The sequence below is a fragment of the Canis lupus genome, chromosome 18 (assembly GCF_003254725.2).
Source record: "Canis lupus dingo isolate Sandy chromosome 18, ASM325472v2, whole genome shotgun sequence".
Classification (NCBI taxonomy): domain Eukaryota; kingdom Metazoa; phylum Chordata; class Mammalia; order Carnivora; family Canidae; genus Canis; species Canis lupus.
The window spans coordinates 11,729,257-11,750,242 of NC_064260.1; the positions used below are offsets into that span (position 1 = coordinate 11,729,257).

The 20,986-nt window shown below is 39.5% G+C and overlaps 1 protein-coding gene across 2 annotated transcripts in view; it reads right to left on the reverse strand.

Moving 5' to 3' along the window:
* Window positions 1-2,996: 2,996 nt before the first annotated feature.
* Window positions 2,997-20,986, reverse strand: part of STARD3NL (STARD3 N-terminal like) — a 55,815-nt gene continuing 37,825 nt past the window's right edge. For both annotated transcript variants that reach the window (XM_025449403.3, XM_025449404.3), the window contains 6 exons: window positions 18,464-18,541; window positions 16,086-16,139; window positions 15,855-15,972; window positions 15,552-15,647; window positions 4,916-4,991; window positions 2,997-3,739 (listed from right to left, as the gene is read on the reverse strand). In XM_025449403.3, the coding sequence (XP_025305188.1) occupies window positions 4,933-4,991; window positions 15,552-15,647; window positions 15,855-15,972; window positions 16,086-16,139; window positions 18,464-18,541 (405 nt within the window). In that variant the 3' untranslated portion in view covers window positions 2,997-3,739; window positions 4,916-4,932. The remainder of the gene's footprint in view (window positions 3,740-4,915; window positions 4,992-15,551; window positions 15,648-15,854; window positions 15,973-16,085; window positions 16,140-18,463; window positions 18,542-20,986) is intronic.

A 20,986-nucleotide genomic window follows, 5' to 3' on the forward strand; every position in this document is an offset into this window, starting at 1 on the left:
GACAGCATGACAACTTCCAATTCAGTGCTGGTAATACTGCTCAACTCCACATTTCTACTTCTTGCCCTGAGGTAATCCTTATGATGCTTTCTTTGGGGCACTGGCCCCGGGAGAGCCATAACCAGTGAATATGCCCAGGTTATTTCCCCTTCAAAGGTCAGCAGATTCATACTCATTTAAGACACTCTGGTGGTGACTGATGGGTGACCTCAGACCTTATAGCAGTGTTTCATGGGCACCATGTTTCCTGATTTCATAAGAACCCCATGAGAGCTGCACTAACATCAGAAAAGTAGAATGGTGGAGGTTTAAGTGCTTGGACTCTGAAACTCAAGTGCCTGGGTTTAAATCTTGGGTCTATAGATATTTGAACTCTCTGTGCCATAATTTTCTCATTTGTAAAATAAAGATATAGTGTGCCCTGTCCCTGGAGTTGTATGGGTGAGATGATCTAATTTGGGGGTACATGCCAGTCCTCAATGCATTAGCATCTACTGTTGACAGCTCTACTTTAGAAACAATAGATAATATACCCACACACATTAGCACACACACACCCACACAAACACACACACATACACAAAAGGTATGCACTAAGATTTATGTGCAATACCATAGTACCATCCGTAACAGTCCCAATCAACTCAAATGCCCGATAAGAAACTTAACAAACTAAATGATGTCGTATGATGGAGTAGTTTGCATCTACAAAAAAATGTAGATTGTTAAAAAAATGGAAAATTAATCAGAAAGTGTTGTTGAAGAACTATGCATGGCATGACCCTACTAAAATTGTTAGATTATACCTTCATGTGGCCAAAATCAAAACACCCTAAAAATTGAACTAAGAAATCTTCCTCCAACCATTGTCTCTACCTTCCCACCACTTACAGGTCACATTCATTGCTTGTGCATCCTTCCAGTTTTTATGTATGTGAATATGAATTTATAGATAAAATATAAATGCACATAAACTAATTTTCTTCCTTCTAACACAAAGGTAGAGTACAATATACATTATTCTTGCACATCCTTGAGCTCTTTTTATGTCAGTATAGAAGGACACTTAGCTGCACAGTTATTTCACTGGTGACTTTTTAAGATCAATTCCTTGTGATACACCAATGGATTATTTCCAATCTTTTAGTATTATAAAATATACTGAAATTATAATAGTTTTATGCCACTTTGGACTTCTGTACTAGTCATTTTGGTAGAAGTATTGCCAACTTACTCCAATAGATCTAGCACCATTGTGTACTTCTGCCACGATGTAGGTGGATGTCAGGACACTGCTATCAAATATCAGGATTTTGCTAATCTGACACATGAAAAATAATATCCTATCATGGTTTGAATTTTTCCCTGATGAGTATAACCATATTTTCATATATTGAGTCTGTTTATATTTCTTTTGTATAATATTTGTCCAGTCTTTTGACCATGATTTCTACTAAGTAATAATACTACCAAGTATGATATTCATTTACATGTGTGTATCTCTTCAAACGTGTGTAAAACAAAATGTTCAATGCATAGTAGGTGAGTGAACGAATATGTGATTATTTTTCTCATTTTCTATTAATCCTTTTAAACTAGAAGTTTTATGTGTTAGAATAAAACAATGTCTCACTTAAAATTGGGAAGGATTTTTTACTTACAATCAGCTTCAGTGAAACAGATACTTTTGAAAACCAAGTAAAGGTTCCTATGTGGAAGCAATATAAGACGCACCAGATGCAAGGAAGAGGAAATTTAATCTCGATCTACTCATTGATTCTCAGACCTCTTTAGGACAAATGCCTGGGCCTCTGCTTAGGGATCTAGAACTGTTTCTGCATGTGGAAAGCACGGAGGCACAGAGGGGAAACCAGCAAATGATGGAAAGCTGAGTGGGCTGATGTCCCTGCTGGGGCTCCTAGGCAGTGTCTCCTGTGACTTCCAGTATCTTAGCACCTTCCTTCTCCAACCCAACCTCGGCTGCCCTGGAGATACAAATTGGGGGGAGGGTGGTGGTACAGGAGATGGCGTGAGTGGCAGGAGGGTGCTGGTGTGGTGGTGGTGCTTTATTTTGTTTTTTTGGTTTTGTTTTGGGTTTTGGTTTTTTTTTTTTTTTTTTTCTGCCTACGTGCCCTGTCAAATGTGGTCAAGTCATGGAAAATGCTTGAAGTCAAACAGGCCTCTGCTGGTTGGGGCTGTGCAAGCAGTGGCTTGGTTGTTGTAAGATGAAATAAGGGCAATTAAACCACAGCCAGCTTTGCTCACTCCCAAAAGATCACAGCTAATGGAAAGAAAATATTCATCAACACACACATGGTCTTGCTGTCAAACATACTCAGGCTGTGCTTGAGGGGTCCCCTATTTTATACCACGTTCCTCCAAGTAGGAGCTACATGAGTTGGGATCCTCTGACCAGGACTGTTGAGACACTGCACCCTCAGTCCACTCGAGACACTGTTCTGAAGGAAATAGCATGCAGACTTCCTGTAGCACTAGGTGATCCCTGACATTCCACCAGGATCTGCACTCTTCTATGGCAGGTGTTTTACTGAGGTTCGTACTTTTTGGTCTTGTTTTGTCAGCATAGGCAGGGTGACGTGAGACTCCTGCCCATGAAGCTACTAGCACAGGGAGACTGTAGATGTCACAACAGCAGTTGCTTCTCTCCCCACAAGAACACAGACATATGGAGGCCCTGAGTTCAAGTGTGTAATTTAATGTCAGACTGAGTCATCTCAGTCCCACTAACGGAACAAATGACTGCAAAGTGAGGCTGAGCAAGGCTCAGTAGAAGACATGCCCATCAGGTAAGTGTGCTGGGAGTGGAGCAGAGCTGATCTGACCTGCACAAATAGCTGCTTTCCAGCCAAATGACCACCAGTCAGTACACACAATTGAGTTTTTCTTGAAGGGCACAATGAATGAGGAAAGAAAACTGGAGACACACTGCCTTCCTATGAAGCATTAAGGTAAATATTCATGTTGGAAAGAAAGAGTTCACAATATAATTTAGTTTATTTTAATTCAAATTAGCCACACAAAGGGAAATGATGGCAATCTGGGTTCAAAATAAGGATCTCACACTATTTCAGAACCATACTTCTAAGAGAAAGATGTTACTTCATAATGAAAATAATACAAAAATGTCTGGTTACACTGTACATGTACTCGCATTCCCTCCCTGCCCCATTTGGTAATTCTAACACTTCAAGCCAAATGCATAATGCAAAACCAAAAAAATAAAATGAACCATTTTGATATGTTGTATTTATTACTCTGTAAAATTGTACAAAGAGCGCATAAGCGTGAGTTAAAAAACACAAGGGAAATGTCGGATGTTAAAAAAGAAATACAAAAGAAATCTGAGACATGAAACAAAACATTCCAAACTGCGAATCAAATAAAAAGATATTTTGCTTACTAAAAAAGTGTTATTCCAATATATTAAGAAGTCTTTTGATCGGGAATACAGCACAAGACTTTGCTCCAACTATTCATGAACAGATCAGACTCCGTCACACTGAACACAGGATGGATCATCACATTATCTTACCAGCCACAGGCAGGTCCTCAAGGTACATGGTCTATACAATGTCTATGAGGTATTACAATAAATAAATTCTTTATTAGCCATTCATTAAAGTCAGCAGTGGATGTCACCTTCAACTTTTAATAGGGAGACCCCAGCTCTGGTCCTTTTTTTTTTCCCTGCAGTGACCTTCAATGATGGATTTTCACACTTAGAAAAAGAGAACATAAAAATATTTGAGATATAGTGTTAAAAAGTAAAGTCCTGTACTTTGCCTTATATTTTTATATATATTTACATGCCTTATATATTTTATAAGAAAGTCCATGAAGATGGCCTGTTATAGATACATAAAGACCTGGATGTGGTCACATGAGAATTTATTTTAAGGCATTTTAGAACTTTACTATTCACATGTCCTCATCTTGGCTGTGCCTCAACCACCAATGCACAAAGTAAGGCTGGAGCGTGTTGGGGCCCTGGGGGTGTAGAAACAGGGTGTGCTCACTGGCCCCAGGCTGCCTCTGCGGCCAGTCCCCAGCTGTCCCACTTACTCGGCAGCTCTGAGACAGCCACCACTTTCCTTCATCACTAATTAGGCAGAGCTGCTGTTACTACAATTCGCTTTGTGTTTATTTGCTGGCATGTCCGAGGCTGAAGTGTTTTCCATTGAGGATCTGAAGTAACTCAACAATGTGGCTCCACTTGAGGCCCATCAGGCTACTGTTCTGACCAGAACATACCTTTCATTAAGGCATCTCCCCAGCACTTGGCAGACCCTGGTATCATACTGGGTGAGCCTGAGTCCCAGCTCTGCCACTTGTCAGCTTTGCCGCTCAGGACAAATCACTCAGCATCCTAGTACCATGTGCTCGGGTGTAGACAGAGACTAGCAGTCCCGCCTCTCATACAACTGCTCCCCTCAACACACTGAGTTAGGGTTTGTAACTGAATAACACCTGACATGGAGACATTCTGGCCAAGTGAAGAATAATGAACTCATCCTTATTCTGTCTACGTGGATGGTAACTAGACTTATGACGGGGATCACTCTGCAGTAGTGATCTGTAGTATACACATATACCGAATTCTGATGTTGTGCCCTGAAACTTTCATGTTACCAGCCAATTTTACTTCAATTAAAAAAAAGAAGAAGAAAAAGAAATTTGAACTCTGAGGCATTTTTCACACTTGACAAATTCATACCAATGCAAAAGAATGTTAAGAGATTTTACATGAATAAACTACAACTATAAATTCAAGTGAATAGGACAAATCTGGCTATGTATTTATACTCATATTCTTGAATTTGACCTTGAATCTACTCAAAGAAGTGATCCATATGTACCCAGTTTCTTGTTAATGTTTCTGCTTTCAAAGACTCACTTTAACAGAAGTGGTACTCATAGTTCTAAAAGTGGTTTTTCACTGTCCTGTTTCTCTTCAGCTTCTTCTTCAGATCCTAGGAAAGGGAAAGAGAAAAAGTACTGTATTCCATTAAGGAAATGAACAATTTTTTTTAATTATACTATGTGGGCACCAAATTTTAAGTGGGAGATACCGATGTTTAACCTCAGTATCAAAGGTTTAGGTTAAAAAACTGTAACTGTTAAATAAAGTTTTACTTATTTCCTGGAGGAAGAAATATTTAAAATAGAATCTATGACTCATACTAATCTGTTAAACAGATATCAATGAGGTACTACTAAAAATATTCAGAGAGAACAAGAATTAATTACCTACTGCCCTTCCCTAACCATCTCTTTGCTGACAAGCCTGAATATTTTTTTTAAGATTTTATTTATTTATTCATGAGAGACAAAGAAAGAGAGAGGCAGAGACACAGGCAGAGAGAGAAGCAGGCTTCATGCAGGGAGCCCGATATGGGACTCGATCCCAGGACTCCAGGACCATGCCCCAGGCCAAAGGCAGGTGCTTAAATCGCTGAGCCACCCAGGGATCCCCAAGCCTGAATATTTATCAAGTGCAAATAACTTTAACCTTTGGTACAAATCATTCAATCTACTTATTTTTACAAATCACTGTACCCAGTGAGTAGGCATGGTGAAGACTTCCTAATGCTGAGGGTGATGGCACTGTAGGCTGTTACCAGTGAGCACTGGTATCACTGTGCTGGGTCCTATCTTGTGAACCTTATGTTACTTGTACATTTGAGCCCACAATTTCACTCTGGAATTATTTCTTTAGAAAATATGTCTGACGAAATAACATTCATTTTCCATTAAGCAGATTCTGCTGCTAAAAATCAGGGGAAAAAATCTAGATGTCTGAGGGTAAAAGTTAAAAAATTATTTTACTTTCACTGAGTATCTTGTACCCCCTTACATTTATATAGTTCATTACAGCATTAGAAGTGCACATTTTATAAAGTAAAAGCATATACATAATGAAAAATTAGGATCGTAATTACATAGGATCATAATTACAAAAATAAAAACCTAAGTATATATGCACCAATCAGAAAGCCTATAAGAAAATAACCAGATGGCCTGAATCATTTCTGGATGTTCCAAAATATGTGCAACAAACTGACTTCATAATTTTTAAATTATAATTTTTTCAAAAAGGTTGTATAAATACCAGTAGCATGGCCACAATGATGTGAAATTACAAACACAAAACCAGCAGGAGACAAACTGAACTGTCAACACAGATGTGGCCGTAGAGTTGGAAGGACAAGATCTTCGATTGCTCTTCTGTGCACTTTTTTTGCTTTTTTGTTTGTTTGTTTTTTGTGCACGTTTTTATAAAAGGCAAGTGTTACTGTCAGGGAAGGGACACAAAACAGGAGTGGTGGGAAGACAAGGGAGTGGGTGAGGGATGAAGCCTCCTCACACAGAGGAGGCAGTCTGCCTCATAGCTGCTTTCCTCTGGCCAGATAATAGGCCTCAAAGAAGACATTTTGTTCTTCTGAGAATGTCTGCCTGCATTACAGGCAATAACAAATTTGGTACAGGAGTATGAACAGCAGAGAACCTTAAGAAAAGATCGTGCCCCACATCTTAACCTCATAAATATCAGACGGCTCAGGTTAAGTTTGTGGTAACATAAATAGATAAATGTACAGTGGTTGGAGGGTTTCACTATCCAGTGTGTTAAATTGCTGTAAATCATAGTCACACTGGGGCGGGTGACTGCGTTCTCACTTTGAAATGAGTCTAAGGCAGATGATCATACCACATCTTCCTGTTTCTGGGCTTACGTTCCACCCCACTTGTCAGGCTAATGGCATTTGAACCACAAAGAGCTGACATGTCTTGAAATTATTTGGGAGTTCTAAATAAAGCCAAACTTTTAATTAAAACATAATAACAGGTATGTTTTACTTAATTTAAAAGTACATGCTAGCAGGGCTTTCTGGTTATGGTCAAGTGAGGCTAACAAATCTTGAAAAGCAGCTATACAACTGGACTAGATGAACAAAACCAACCATTTCAAAAGTTGGGAAATGTCCAAAGACATACAACAATCTAAGAAGCGTTTATGATTGAAAAACTGCAGAAAGGAACAACAGTAGTGCTCTTACCTAGAGCTGATCCCATCCCTTCCCGACCTCCCAGTATTCAAGTCAATAGGTATGAAGGTTCTTTAAGACAGGCCAGGCCAGGAGGACTGGCAGCAAAATTACACAGCTGAAGGGAGCTGAGTTACTTTGGGGTGGAGAGTGATGTGATGGTGAACTACAAACTCAGTGGTGTGCAAGCAGGAAGGTCATGGGCTCTGCTGGTCTGCGGTTGTGGTCATGGCTGTAGCAACCATATGCTTGGCTGAGGCTGTGTGCATGATTAGCAGAGACCCAAAAGAGCCCAAGCCAGCCAAAGACTCTTGGTCAATCCTGAGGCTTTGGACATATGCAGAGGAGATGTGAAAAGACTCAGGAGAGAGTACAAGCAGAGGAAAACTTGAAAATCTCTAAGATCTGAATATGCTATTCTATATACACCCATAATATTTGTCAGAGAATGGAATTTTTTTTATTTCCAGTATAATGTATACTGTTGAATTAATTTCAGGTGTACAAATAGTGATTTACCAATTCAATACATTACGATAAATATACTCTTAATCCCTTTCATCTATTCTACACATCTACCCACCTACCTCCCCTCTGGTAAAAAGTTTGTTCTCTATAATTAAGAGTCTTTTTTTTATTTATCTTTTTTTTCTTTCTTTAATCCCACGAGTAAATGAAACCAAACCATACGCTATTTGTCTTTCTGACTAACTTATTTCACTTAACAGAGGATGGAGATCTTATCAAGGTGCTTGAGCACAATCTCCATCCAATCTTTGGCTACCTCTAAACTATACAGACACACAGGTGAACCTACGGAGCTAGACTTAAAAATAAATTAAAAAAAGAAAAAACTGGGTACAGCCATCAACAATCGTATACTGCAAGGGACACAATTTCACAGGTTTAGCCTAAACAATTTTTTAATTTAAAAAAATAACAATAAAAGCAAACTTTTGGGGAGAACAAAATTAGATTCTCGAGTTGCTACTATGTTTTTTCAACAAAATATTTTCAAATTAAAAAAAAAAGAAAGGCAAAGATTCAGAAACTGTGTCTATTCTCAGGGGACGGGGAGGGAAATCCTGACAATTCAATGGAAACTGTCTTTGAGTGTGTCAGCAAAGTGTGAGCATTTTATTTAGCAAAGACTTCAAAGCAGCTATTATAAATATGTTCAAGAAAGTATAGAAAACCATGTTTAAAGACGTAAAAGAAAGTATGACAATAATAAATGAACAAAGAGATATTCTAAAGGATGGGACAAATTATTAAAAAAAGAGAAAAGATAGTTTTTTTTAAGATTTTATTTATTTATTATTTATTTATTTATTTATTTATTTCACAAAGAAAGGCAGAGACATAGGAAGAGGGAGAAGCAGGCTCCTTGCAGGGAGCCCGATGCAGGACTTGATCCCAGGACCCCGGAGTCACAACCTGAGCCAAAGGCAGATGTTCAGCCACTGAGCCACCCAAACGTCCCAAAAAGATACTTTAAAAAGTAAAATGTGGGGGGTGCCTGTGGCTCAGTCAGTTAAGAGTCTGCCTTCAGCTCAGGTCATGATCCCAGGGTCCTGGGATCAAGCCCCTCATTCAGCTCCCTGCTCAACATCTGCTTTTCTCTCTCCCTCTGCCTGATGCTCCCCTGCTTGTACGCGCGCTCTCTCTCTCATAAAATAGTAAAATATATATATATTTTTAAAGTAAAACTGTAGAATAGAAAAATATAGTACTTTAAATGAAACATTCTCTAGGAGTTTAAAAAATATATTCAAATTGGCAGAAGAAATAATCTGTGAATCTGAAGATAGAGCTGTATAAGTTATCCAAGCTGAGTAACAGAGAGAAAAAGACTTAAGAAAAACTGAACAGAGCTCAAAGACAAATGAGATAGCATTAATGGCATGGGACTCCCAGATGGAACAGAAAGGGGAAAAAAAAAAAAAAAAAGAACATGAAAAATGATTTGAAGAAACAACGTCTCAAACTTCCTTATGGCTAAAACACCCAATTTTGTTGAGAAATATTAATCTACAAATCTAGTAAAACAAATAAGATTAGGATATACACAAAGAGATTCACCTAACAGTAAACCTGCTGAAAGCCATGAGTGCATGAAAATAAAAATATAACACATCAAATTTCATAAGAGGTTGCTAAAGCAATGCCTAGAAGCAAATTTATAGCTTTAAATGCCTACGTTAGGAAAGAAGAAAAATCTAAAATCAATCATAGAAAAGAAAGCAAGCTAAACTCACCCAAATAGAATACAGGAAATAAAAATTGGAACAGAAATAATTGAAGTAGAATAAAGAAAAACAAGAGAGGAATATCAATGAAAACAAGTCAGTTTTCTAAAGTATCAACAGGTTTGATAAACCTCAACCTAGAGTTACAAAGAGAAAATGAAAGAAGACACAAATTACCAAAATCTAGAAGAAAAAAAAAAAAAAGGAACATCACTACCAATTCTATAGAAATTTAAAATGATTATAAGGGAATATTATGAATAATTTGTCAAGAACTAGATAATTCAGAAGAAATGATGAATTCTAGGAAAACACAAATGATCAAAAGAAATAAAAAATCTGAATATATCTGTATGTAATAGGCAAAGAAACTGAATTCGTCATTAAGATAATTCTTGGCCCAGATGGTTTCACTGACAAATCTATCAAACATTCAAAGGAGAAACAATATTAATCATTCATAAGAATTCATTTGGAAAACAGTGTGTTTGGAAAGACTTTCTAATGTACTCTATGAGATCACCTTTACTGATATTAATGCCCAGGACATAAGAACACTACAGACCAATAGGCAAAATATCATGAGTATATATTTTATATGTACATATATGCACAAACATTCTCAGGAAAATATAAGCAAATCAAATCTACAAAAATAAGAGTGGATTATACAACATGACCAAGTGGGATTAATACTATATAAACAGTTGATGTGACATCCAAATATTAATGTACATCATCATATTAATTAATTGAATGCAAGATAAAAACCGCATTATCATCTCAACAGATGCATAAAAAGCATGTGAAAAATTTAATGCCTATTCATGATAAGAACTTTCACTCTAAGAATAAAAGCAAACTTCCTCAACCTGATAAAGGACATCTGTGAAAACCCATAGCTAACATCATACTTAATGCTGCAAGATTGAATGCATCCCCCCAAAGATCAGGAACAAGATAAGGATGTCTGTTCTTGACGTTTCTATTTAACATAGTTTTACAGTTCTAGACAGTGCAACTAGAAAAAAGAATGAAGATATTTAACAGAGTGAAAATTTAAAAAGTCTTTAACCACACATGACATAATCCTGTATGTAGACAATGCCATGGAATCTACATATACACAAAACCAAAACTAGAACTAATGAGCCAGCTTAGTTAGCACTGTCACGAGGTACACATTACATACACAAAATATCAGTTGCATTTCTATACACTAGCATGACAATATGGAAGTGAAATTAAGGAAACAATTCCATTTACTGTAGAACTAAAAAGGATAAAACACTTAGGAGTTAATTCAATAAAAGAAGAGCAAAACTGTGAAAATTACAAAACAATGCATAAATGAGTGGTAAATATCAGAAAGGGAGACAGAACACGAGAGACTCCTAACTCTGGGAAACGAACTAGGGGTGGTAGAAAGGGAGGTGGGCGGGGGGGGGGGGGTGACTGGGTGACGGGCACTGAGGGGGGCACTTGATGGGATGAACACTAGGTGCTATTCTATATGTTGGCAAATTGAACACCAATAAAAAATAAATTTATAAAAAGAAGAAAAAAACAAAACAATGCAAAAAATTAAAGAATAAATAAATGCAGAGAGAGTCCACATTCATGGATTAGAAGATTCAAAATTGTTGTGATGGCAATTCTTCCCTAATTCAGCTATAAATCCAATGTAGCAGTCTTCATTCACAAAAATTAACGAGCCCATCTCAAAACTGACATGAAGACCAAAAATTGACATGAATAGACAAAATATTTTCAAAAAGAACAAGGTTGAAGGGATGATATGGTCACCCTGCAAAAGCAGTGTAGGAGGGCACACTCAAAATTTGATTTGGATGAGGAGACTGATGATGCCACACACACAGAGGGTGTCGAAAGGTTTATTACTGACACATGGAGTTCTGAGGACAGCAGGGTGGGCCTTTCAAGTAAGGCCTTGCAGGACTTGATTTCAAGGCTTACAGAAAGATTAAGTTACAGTAACAAGCCAGTGTGCTATGAGTGCAAAGAGAGCACATAGGTCACTGAGAGAGACCTGAGAGCCCAGAAATAAACACTTACATTTATGGTCAAATGGTTTTTGACAAATGTGCCACATTAATTCAGTGCAGGAAGGGATAGTCTGTTCAACAAATGGTACTCCAACAACTAGATATCTGAAGGCAGAAGAATGAACTTAATTCCCTACCTCCTCCATACATGAAAATTAATTCACCATGGACGATAAACTTAATGGAAGAGCCAACACTATAAAATCTTCTAGAAGAAAATATAACAGAGAATCTTTGCAATACAGGATTAAGGCAAGGTATTCTTAGATGTGGCCCCAAATACATTATCCATAAAAGAATACATTCTGATAAACTGGACTTCACCAAAATTCAAAACGTGTGCTTCAAAAGGCTCCATGAAGAAACTGAAAAGTCTACAGCCTGGGAAGAAATATTTGTGAATCATATAAAGGACTTTTATCTGATAAAAGACTCTTACCTAGAATGTATAAAGAACTTTTACAACTCAATAAGAAGACAAACAACATAACTTTAAAAAAAAGGGGGGGGGGAGTGGGGGGTAAAAACAGACATTTCTCTAAAGGAAATAAATGAATAACTCTCACAAGCACATGGAAAGGTTCTCAAGGTCATCAGTCCTCAGCGGCAAATGAAAAGCACAAGGAGAAAGTACTTCACACCTTCTAGAATAAGTAGAATGAAAAAGACAGCCTCTGCCAGGCACTGGTGAGTACGTGGAAAAACAAATCCTTAGATACTACTGGAGAGAATGAAAAATGGTACAGTAACTTTGGAGAAGACTTTGGCAATGATTTGAAAAGTTAAACAGAAACTCACCATCATACACAGAGAGTCCTCTCCTAGGAATTTAAGAAAAATAAAAACAAATGTCTCCACAAGGACACGCACATAAAAGTTCATAGCAGGATTAGTCATAATAGCAAAAACTGCCAACCATTCCAATGGCTAACCACTGATGAGTAAAGAAAACACTGTATATATATTCATAAAAAGGAATATTATTGAGTCACATAAAAGAGGAAACTACTTACACATGCTACATCATGAGTGGCTTGTCAAGAATATTATAGTAAGAGAAAGAAGCCACATGCAAAAAATTACATATTCTGTGATATTTATGTTAATTATCCAAAAGGGGCATATTTTCAGGAGAGAAAGTAGATCAGCATTTTATCTAGGAAATAGGAGTGATGATTTGATTAAAAAAAACTATTTTTGGATGATAAAAGTGCCCTATAATTATACTATGATGTTGGTTTAAAAAGTACAAATTTACTAAAAGCCATACAATTGCATATTTACAATGGATCAACTTTATGGTATGCAAAGTATAACTCATTAAAGCTATTCTTTTTTTTAAATCAAGGTTTTGTAGTATCCTCAGTGGTGATGTTTTAATACACTTCAAAATTTTTAATAAAAACTAGAAAAACTGTGTGTCAAATTTATTGATTATCTGTAAGGTGACTACAGAATTGATCATCTAAACAAGAACATTTCCTAGAGATCAAAGGAGTATAATAATAATTACATGGACCCACAGGAGTAAGCTAATACTGTCCAGGGCAAACAAGCATGTGTGGCTGGTTACTATTAGAAAGTATCAAAGCAGAATTACAGTGTCTTTCCCTAGATTTGCTTAGCACAGAGTATATTATGCAACTGAACTACTCTTCAAATGAAGTCTTTTGATGATGAGGTGACTAACTTTTCCTCAACATCACAATGGGTTCACTTCAGCTGTCTGACTACACAAACAACTTCATCCCAATCACCTGACAAAGGACTGTGCTTCCTCATTCCTTCTACTGAATACACAGGTAAGCACGATATGGTTAGACGAATATGTAAACCTGCAAACACACCACCTTAATAGCCTTTAAAAGTAATCTATCAAAACGTGCTAACTTTCAGAATCTCTGTGATACTAAAATTCAGGCCAATCCTTCACAAGGAAAAATGCTAACATTTTAATTTTTGTTGACTCTGATTTATTTCTCTTCCTTTCATCCATTCCTTCCACGGCTATAAATAAATGTACTCTGTGCCGGCACCACACTAGGTGCAGGAGAAAGTCAGGAGAAGGCAAGCAGCCCCCAGATGCCCTCTTCTCCACCAGGGCCAACCAGCGCCGCATCAGTCCCAGGGCAGCAGAAGCACAGACGCCTGTTCTGTTTAATTTTCAACCACTGGCCTCATGAGCCAACAGTGCTTTAGAGTTGAATCTTCTTTTCTAGGTACAGTTTTTAATTCCAATAACAGTTTTTAATTATAATTCTTTCCTAACTTGAAGGTTCAGCCAATGAAAATATAATACAATAAAGTAAGTCACTTTGAACACTCCTTCTCTCCTACTACACACTTGCATTTTGTCTTGAACAAAGCAGCTTCCCAGCAGAGCACCCTGACCAGGTTTGTTCCAGATCAGCTCCGGAACCCAATGAAATGGAAATGCTCCCAACCACCACTAGGTGGGAGTACAAGTCAGAGGCAGGAAGCCAGTGGATTCAGACCTGGGAGCTTGATGAAGAATGTCTAAGGTGGGATTCCTCCTGTTTATCCTGCCGCTCTGAACTTCTAATTAAGTAAACACATCACTACTGAGAACTTTTATTACTCTTAGGAAAATAAAAGCTATACAAAAGCATGAACAAGAATGCAAACTTCCTCTTTCCAAAAGAATGAGTCCTATAACAAAAAAAACTCAAGGAAATAACTCTCATGAGGTATACAAAAGGTTAGTACTTACTTGAGTTTCTGTTGGCTGAGAAACACATTTTCTGCTAATTCATATCTGTATTTCATCTGATCCTATGCTTTCATATTTTAACCTGCTTTTAGAAGCAATACCAAGAGTCCAGAATACCATGTTACTTGGAGTTCCCCTGATTTGCTATGTCTCATTGCTGTCTCACTGATCACTCACATGAGTCTTTCTGCCTGGAAACTGCTGTACAGTGTGTGTGTGTGTGTGTTCAATTACTCACTGAGCTCAATGCTGGGAATACAATAATGCAGTCTCTAACTCAGGTCCCCATCCCCACAGTAGGAACAGCGAGGTCAGCGCTGAGGGCAGGGAGCCAGCACGGATGACAGGGTGTAGGAGAGGTTCCTAAGGAAATGCAGAGAACACCCTCCCAGCAGCCTGGGGGTGAGGGTGGGGTGGGAGAAGCTTTCTCTCCTGTGAGTGGAGAGTAGGACTCCCGAGGAACAGTGGGAAGGATAGAAAAAGCAAGCTGAGCAATGGCCTGGGGGTTTTGGTACATAGTGTTTTCAGAAAACTAAGAGACACAAGGAGACAGGACTGGGAGTTTGGATAACTGCCTATGGGAGGTCAAATGGTGCTTTCTACCAGAATGAGGACCATGACTTACTTAATCCTTTCCCCTACTGAAGGCTGTTGTGCAGGAGAAGATGTGATCAACACTGTGTTTCCATTAATACTGAAAGGCCACACATGGATTAGCTGTGAGCATGGACTCCAGCCCTGAGCCGGGTTCAAATCCCAGCTCCATCTCTTACTCTTTGTATGACTTTGCACAAATGACTTCCAGGGTTAATGAGACTTTCACATCCTAGAGTGGCTTGAGGAACCCATGGAATAAATCTAGTGTTCTACTTCACATGGGGCTGGGACAGGGTGACTGTGACAGGAGGCAGGAGGCTGGTGCAGAAACCGAAGCAAGAGATGCTGAATGCAAGGTGAAGAAACAGGAGGTGGGACAATGATGAGACACAGGAGGCAGAAATCCAGAGGGTGGACATGGCCTAGTGAGTGATGGGATGGGAGCCTCTAAGAAAGGGCAGGTCCCCAAGGAGGCTCTGGTCTCCATCACCAGCAACCAGGTAGACAGAGCTCCATCCTCACACAGGGGGTCCTGGAGGATGGTCAGGTGAGGGCATGGCAGGTAATCAGAGAACATCCAGCCCCTTCCCCTGGTCTGCCTGTCTTCTGAGATGCAGAGGGCACATCACAGGGTCTGTGGCCCTTGGAGACATTTGTTTTACACTCTGGGTCTTACCACGGGTCCCACAGCAAGACCAGGTCTCAGTTACTTTCCTGTCTCCATGCCTGCTGTGCTCCATGTCTGCTCAGTGTTCTGAGAGCAGAGGGAGGGAGGAGACGGAGGGAGGACTGGGCTTTTGAGTGATGAATGTAAACACAAAGGAGAATCACAATTTTTTTTTACCTGCTTCGGATTCAGGAGGAGAATAAAACTGACCATCAGAAAGACCACCAGGTATAAGTGCTGCCCTCTCTGAAGCATCCTGAACTATCAGGAGTCCTGGAAGAGAAGAAATTCAAATGCTGGGAATGATGTCATACTTCTGGTAGCTTCTGGGCAAGGTTAATCACAATAAAATGCTGTTATCATTATATTAAAGGAAGGCTTAGCAAAAAGGTAAGTTCTGTTCAAATCAGGACTTTCAGGGTCTCCCTTCTAGCTTGGTACCTAGCTGGTCTCAGGAAGCTAATCTGGGGAGACACTCACTGTTTTCCTCTTCTGCCTCTTGAGGTAAGACTTTGAAATCCAGGAACCAGGTCTCAATCCAGGCCAGGAGGAAGGAAATGATGGGCAACACATAGCCGAAAGCCCCTTGAGAGAAAAGCTGGAAGGACAGATGTGAGCAGGAGAGGGAAATGCAATTACCAGGAGCTCACAATGGAAAATAAGGCTTCGCCATTATAGATGGTAATGGTAAGAGAACATGGGAGGCTGTACCTTTGAGAGGATCACTTTTGCGAGTAAAAAGGCACTGGTCACTGCTGTCGTCAACTGAAAGACACATCATCCAACATCATTTGCATTAGACCTTTTACATTGGGAAGGCACCTGCTCCCAAAGATCCCTGTCTGAGCCAGAAGCTCCCAATGCCTGGAAAAGCTCTGCCCACACCACTCTGTCCCCGGCCCCTGAACTGACACTGGCCAACATGGGCGTCTCCGTGGCTCCCGACCCCACTGGCTGCTGGTGCTCTCCCTCCTCCCAGGGTCTAGCAGGCCACTGTGTGTGTGTTTGGGGGGGGGGGGGAACCGAGTTTTGTCCCCACAAGGTCCAACCTGCAAAGGCACTGTCCCCACAGAAGGGACCCCTGAAATGCAGAGCCGGGGCTCCCCCTAGTGGTTAGGGAGCCCAGGGATCATCCCACAGGACCTGGGCCTAGTCTCTCCATCCCCCAAAGAGGATTCCTAGCAACATGACCCCTGACCAGGGTGATACCAGCAGGAGCCTGACAGAACAGGGATCAGGGGACATGAGGTGTCAAGCTCTGTGAGTATAAACACAGTTGCAGAGTCAGTATTTTTTAGCAAATCACCCCCCTACACGCAAACATTTATATATATATATCTCCATACACACACACCCCAGCCAGAGTGAGCTATATCTGAAAGAGAGGAGGCATTTTACATTCTGACACAAATTAATTTTATAGGCTGACACTTAGTACCTTATTAGGTACCAGGTGAGTCCTCCTTCCAGCTGGCTGACCCCTCTCTGCAAATGTTTTTAAAAGGAAAAATAAAAAATAATCAAATGGATGTGCTAAGCATGACCTATCGTTTCATAATTTGGAGTAGATATTGGATACTTTCTAAAAACTCGGGGATCCCTGGGTGGCTCAGTGACTGAGCGCTTGTCTTCGGCCTGGGGCATGATCCTGGAGTCTGGGGATCGAGTCCCGCATCAGGCTCCCCGCAGGGAGCCTGCTTCTCTCTCTGCCTGTGTCTCTGCCTCTCTGGGTCTCTCACGAATAAATAAATAAAATCTTTAAATAAATAAATAAATAATAAAAACTCACTGAGTATCACTCACGCCTCTGAAACAAATATCGAGACAGATGGTCTGACAAACACTAGTGTACGTTAAAGAAACTTTGGAGTAGAATGTCTCAAATGGGATGGCTGAAGAAAATCAGAAAGACACAATCACAGCTATTTGTTATCAGTAAAAATATATTCAGGACAGGGAGTCAAATCTGGCTAATGCTGTCAGCCTACATCTGAGACACATTAGCTTGGGACTCAGCTGAGGGTCTGATGTCCCACCTGTGATTCTGTGGATGCTCAGAAGAGCTGGCTCCTGGAGGACCACGTCTTAGAAGAGGGTCCATCCCCAGCTGGGCAAGCTTTGCTGGCCCACACACACACACCGAGGCCTCACTCCAGAAGCAGAACTGCAAGTATTCTGGAGCCGCTCCCTCCAGCTTGGGGAGCTCAATGTTATCCCCATACACCTGCCTTATTAGAGCTCTTCAAAAGGTCAGTATTCAGACATCTGTGGAAGTAGCAAAAATAACTGAGGCAGAATGGCTTATAATTCTTCTTTTAATCAGTAAATATTTACTGATGGTGAAGAGCAAGTGCCAAAGCTCCGTGCCGGATGTGAAGAAACAGAGACGAGGAAAAATACCACTGCCTTCAGGGCTCCTTCACCTTCAGTTAAGTGTCTGACTTTTGGTTTTGGCTCAGATCAGGATCTCAGGGTTGAGACACTGAGCCCCACTTCTGGTTCCAAGCTCTGCAGGGAGTGCACCTGAAGTTCTCTCTCCCTCTCCTGCTCCCGCTATGTGCTCTAGCTCTCTAAAGTAAATAAATGTTTAAAAACACCACTGCCAAAAAAAAAAAAAAACACCACTGCCTTCAAGAAGCCTGAAGGTAACAATATAAAAGGAGCACAGGAACTTTTCCCTTTGATATTAGAGGGAGGGGAATAAAATAGCAAGAAAGGCAATGATCAAAATAAGCAGAGAACAAGTCATGAAGAATTACCAAGCAGTTTCAACCAAAGGGGAAATTTTCACAAGTATCTTTATGACAGAAGTACTGATTTCATCATTCATTTGCAAAATGAGGCAGAGGGTGTGTTGGTGTTTGGCCAAGAACCATTGTTGGGTCTCTATGTTCCTCATTTGGCTCAGTATCCGTTGAGACAAAGCTAGTTACTCATTGCCATTGGAAAGAAGCCCTGGAGTGTTGAACCTACTGAAGCTAGAAGAATTCAACCCAGATGAAAAGCACATTTTCTCCCAACCTGTTGCTGTGAGCAGGCCTGGGCCACCAGCACTGGAGAAGATGAACAACTCGCACAGACATACTCACCGCTATTGCCCACCAATGGCGCAGTCTGCATACAGCATATGCAAGTATTAACACTTTAAATCGAAAAACTGCCAAAAGCTGTATTAAGAAAAAGACAAAGTAAGTTTTAAAAAACAGATACAAATATAAAATAATGGAGTTTTATGAAGAACTCACCAAAGCATCTTTATTATTCTGACTTAACTGATGACTGGCACTGGGCTATAGATCCATATTTGGGATCTCTGCTTTAGAATTTATGGAATACTGCCCAAATAAGGATTCAAATTCACTTCCCATTATCAACACCATTTTTATTTTTATAAAAATAAAACACCATTTTATTTTTCCTTTCTATTTGAGTACACATATATTTCTGATATGCTGTTAAGACTGGAGAGGATGCTCTCAGAGTTGACTTTCCCACTCCTGGTACAGACACTCACTTTTGAAAGAGACAGGTTCTTAGTAAAGTCCACTGTAAATCTCTGGGTTACAGGGGTACTGGGAGAGTTCTATCCAAGTAGCTACCACCCGATTACTTAGGGTAGCTCTGTAACATTTGTGAAATCCTTCATGTGTATTATTATCCCATGTAATCCCTTTGTCAACAATCCCATGTATCAATTACTGTCATTAATCCCACTATACACATAAAGTAGATAGAAAAATTATACAAGGTCACACAACTCCTTGGGGAGGAAGCCAGGACTTGAAACCAGGTGGTCGGGCTCTACTGAACCACTATGTCACAGCTGTCTTTGTAATTCTCATTTAGTAAGGAATACACATAGAGTAAGATTTTACCAATTTTCCTTGGAAGACATGCCTATTGTGGATAGAGAAAAGTCAGGTGACTCTTGAGCAGTGCCTGAGGGCAGGAGTCAGCCAAAAGTTTTTCACTAATCAAAACTACTGAAAGGTTGGAGGCTGACAGCCTTTTTGCAGCCACTGACCAGAGGACCACACTTAAGATCCTTTTACGTAAATGAAGGTCACAGGTTATGTTTTGTTTTAATTTGCTGTTTTCATTAAAAATGTATTTTCCAACAATCTGCAAACTGTTTAGCTTCTCTATTCATTCTAATTCTAGCCCTGCATTCTGGGTTTGGCAAAAGGATAAGTCTTCTTCAGCCCTCTATGTCAAAGTCTCCCTGGTCCAAAGGTTTCCTGGAGGCTGTGTCCATTTCCAGGCCAGACATATCAGTCCTTTTAGTCTGAGCTAATGGGCCCTGACTATTTGTCCAGGACCACTGACTTCCTAAGCATAAAGAACAGACAACTCTCAGAGATCTGGCTGATAGATTAGCCTGGTTTCCTGGCTGAGGCTAGTTTAAGATAGATTCAGCAAGGGAAAGAAGAGGAAAAAGGGAAATAAATCTTGCTATTATAGGTCAATTGTTTTTGAAGACAGAAATGTCAAGAAATATGGGATCTATCACCTCTGCCACGAACTTTAATGACCTGGGATGGGTCAAGACACCGAACCAAAGAAACTCAATTTCCTCACTTGGAAAAATGAGGGAATTAAAATTATATTAGTGATTTTCCAAATATTCTGTAGCAACCAAACACTTTTTCAACACAATCTTATTGGAAGTCAAACATATCATACAGAGAAAAATGGAACTACTTGGGTTGCAAGATGTCAATGACAGGGAACCCTAACCTCTGCTTACTGGGAGTCACAGCTCCTTCCCCATACACACTTCTGCAGGCCCCTTCAGAAATAAAACAACAACAACAAAAAAGCCTTCTAGTGTAGTTTGAAAACCACTAGAAAATATAATTACTCAATTACTAAAATTCTCAACCAAAAATGATGATGATGATAGTGACAGCAGGTGGTTCTCTGAGCTTCCAGGATGTATCAATCATTGGCCTAAATGTTTTCCATGCATTATTTTATTTACTTTTCAGAACTAGGGTAATCTTATTTTACATATGAAAACACTGAAGTTTAGACCCAATACATTAAAAGATGTACAAATAGTGATAGTGGTGTGAATCAAACCCAAGTTTTTCTGACTGTCGTGCTCTTAACAACTGTGCATAAAGCTTCTGAGGGTAGTGAACAAAGTAGATAAAATGAATTTGGAGGAATTCACTGTGAATATGAATTGCCCACACTACATCTAACATGATGTTACAATCTGATTTACTTACACTATCAACTATAAAAAGATACTGGGGAGACATACCAAACCCAGTGCGAGTTACAGTGTGCCCTGAAAGATTGTAAGCATTCTTTTGAATGAAATGAAGGCCTTGTCTATAGAGAATCACATCTGTGTAGTTCTACAACTAACTAAGGTTGCCCAGAATTATCAACAGATAACTTTCCTTGAAAACTCCAATTATAGAAAAATGAAATGTTGTATATTAATAGAAGTACACTCAGAAATCTATCTCAAGGCAGGAAAGGAATGGCATTTTCATCGTGTTGTTATATAAACAGGTCAATTTTCCTGTTAGTGATTAGGGTGGGTCACTGGCTTCTATGAAAAGAATAAAGGCTCCTTCTGACAATCATTATATGGTTTC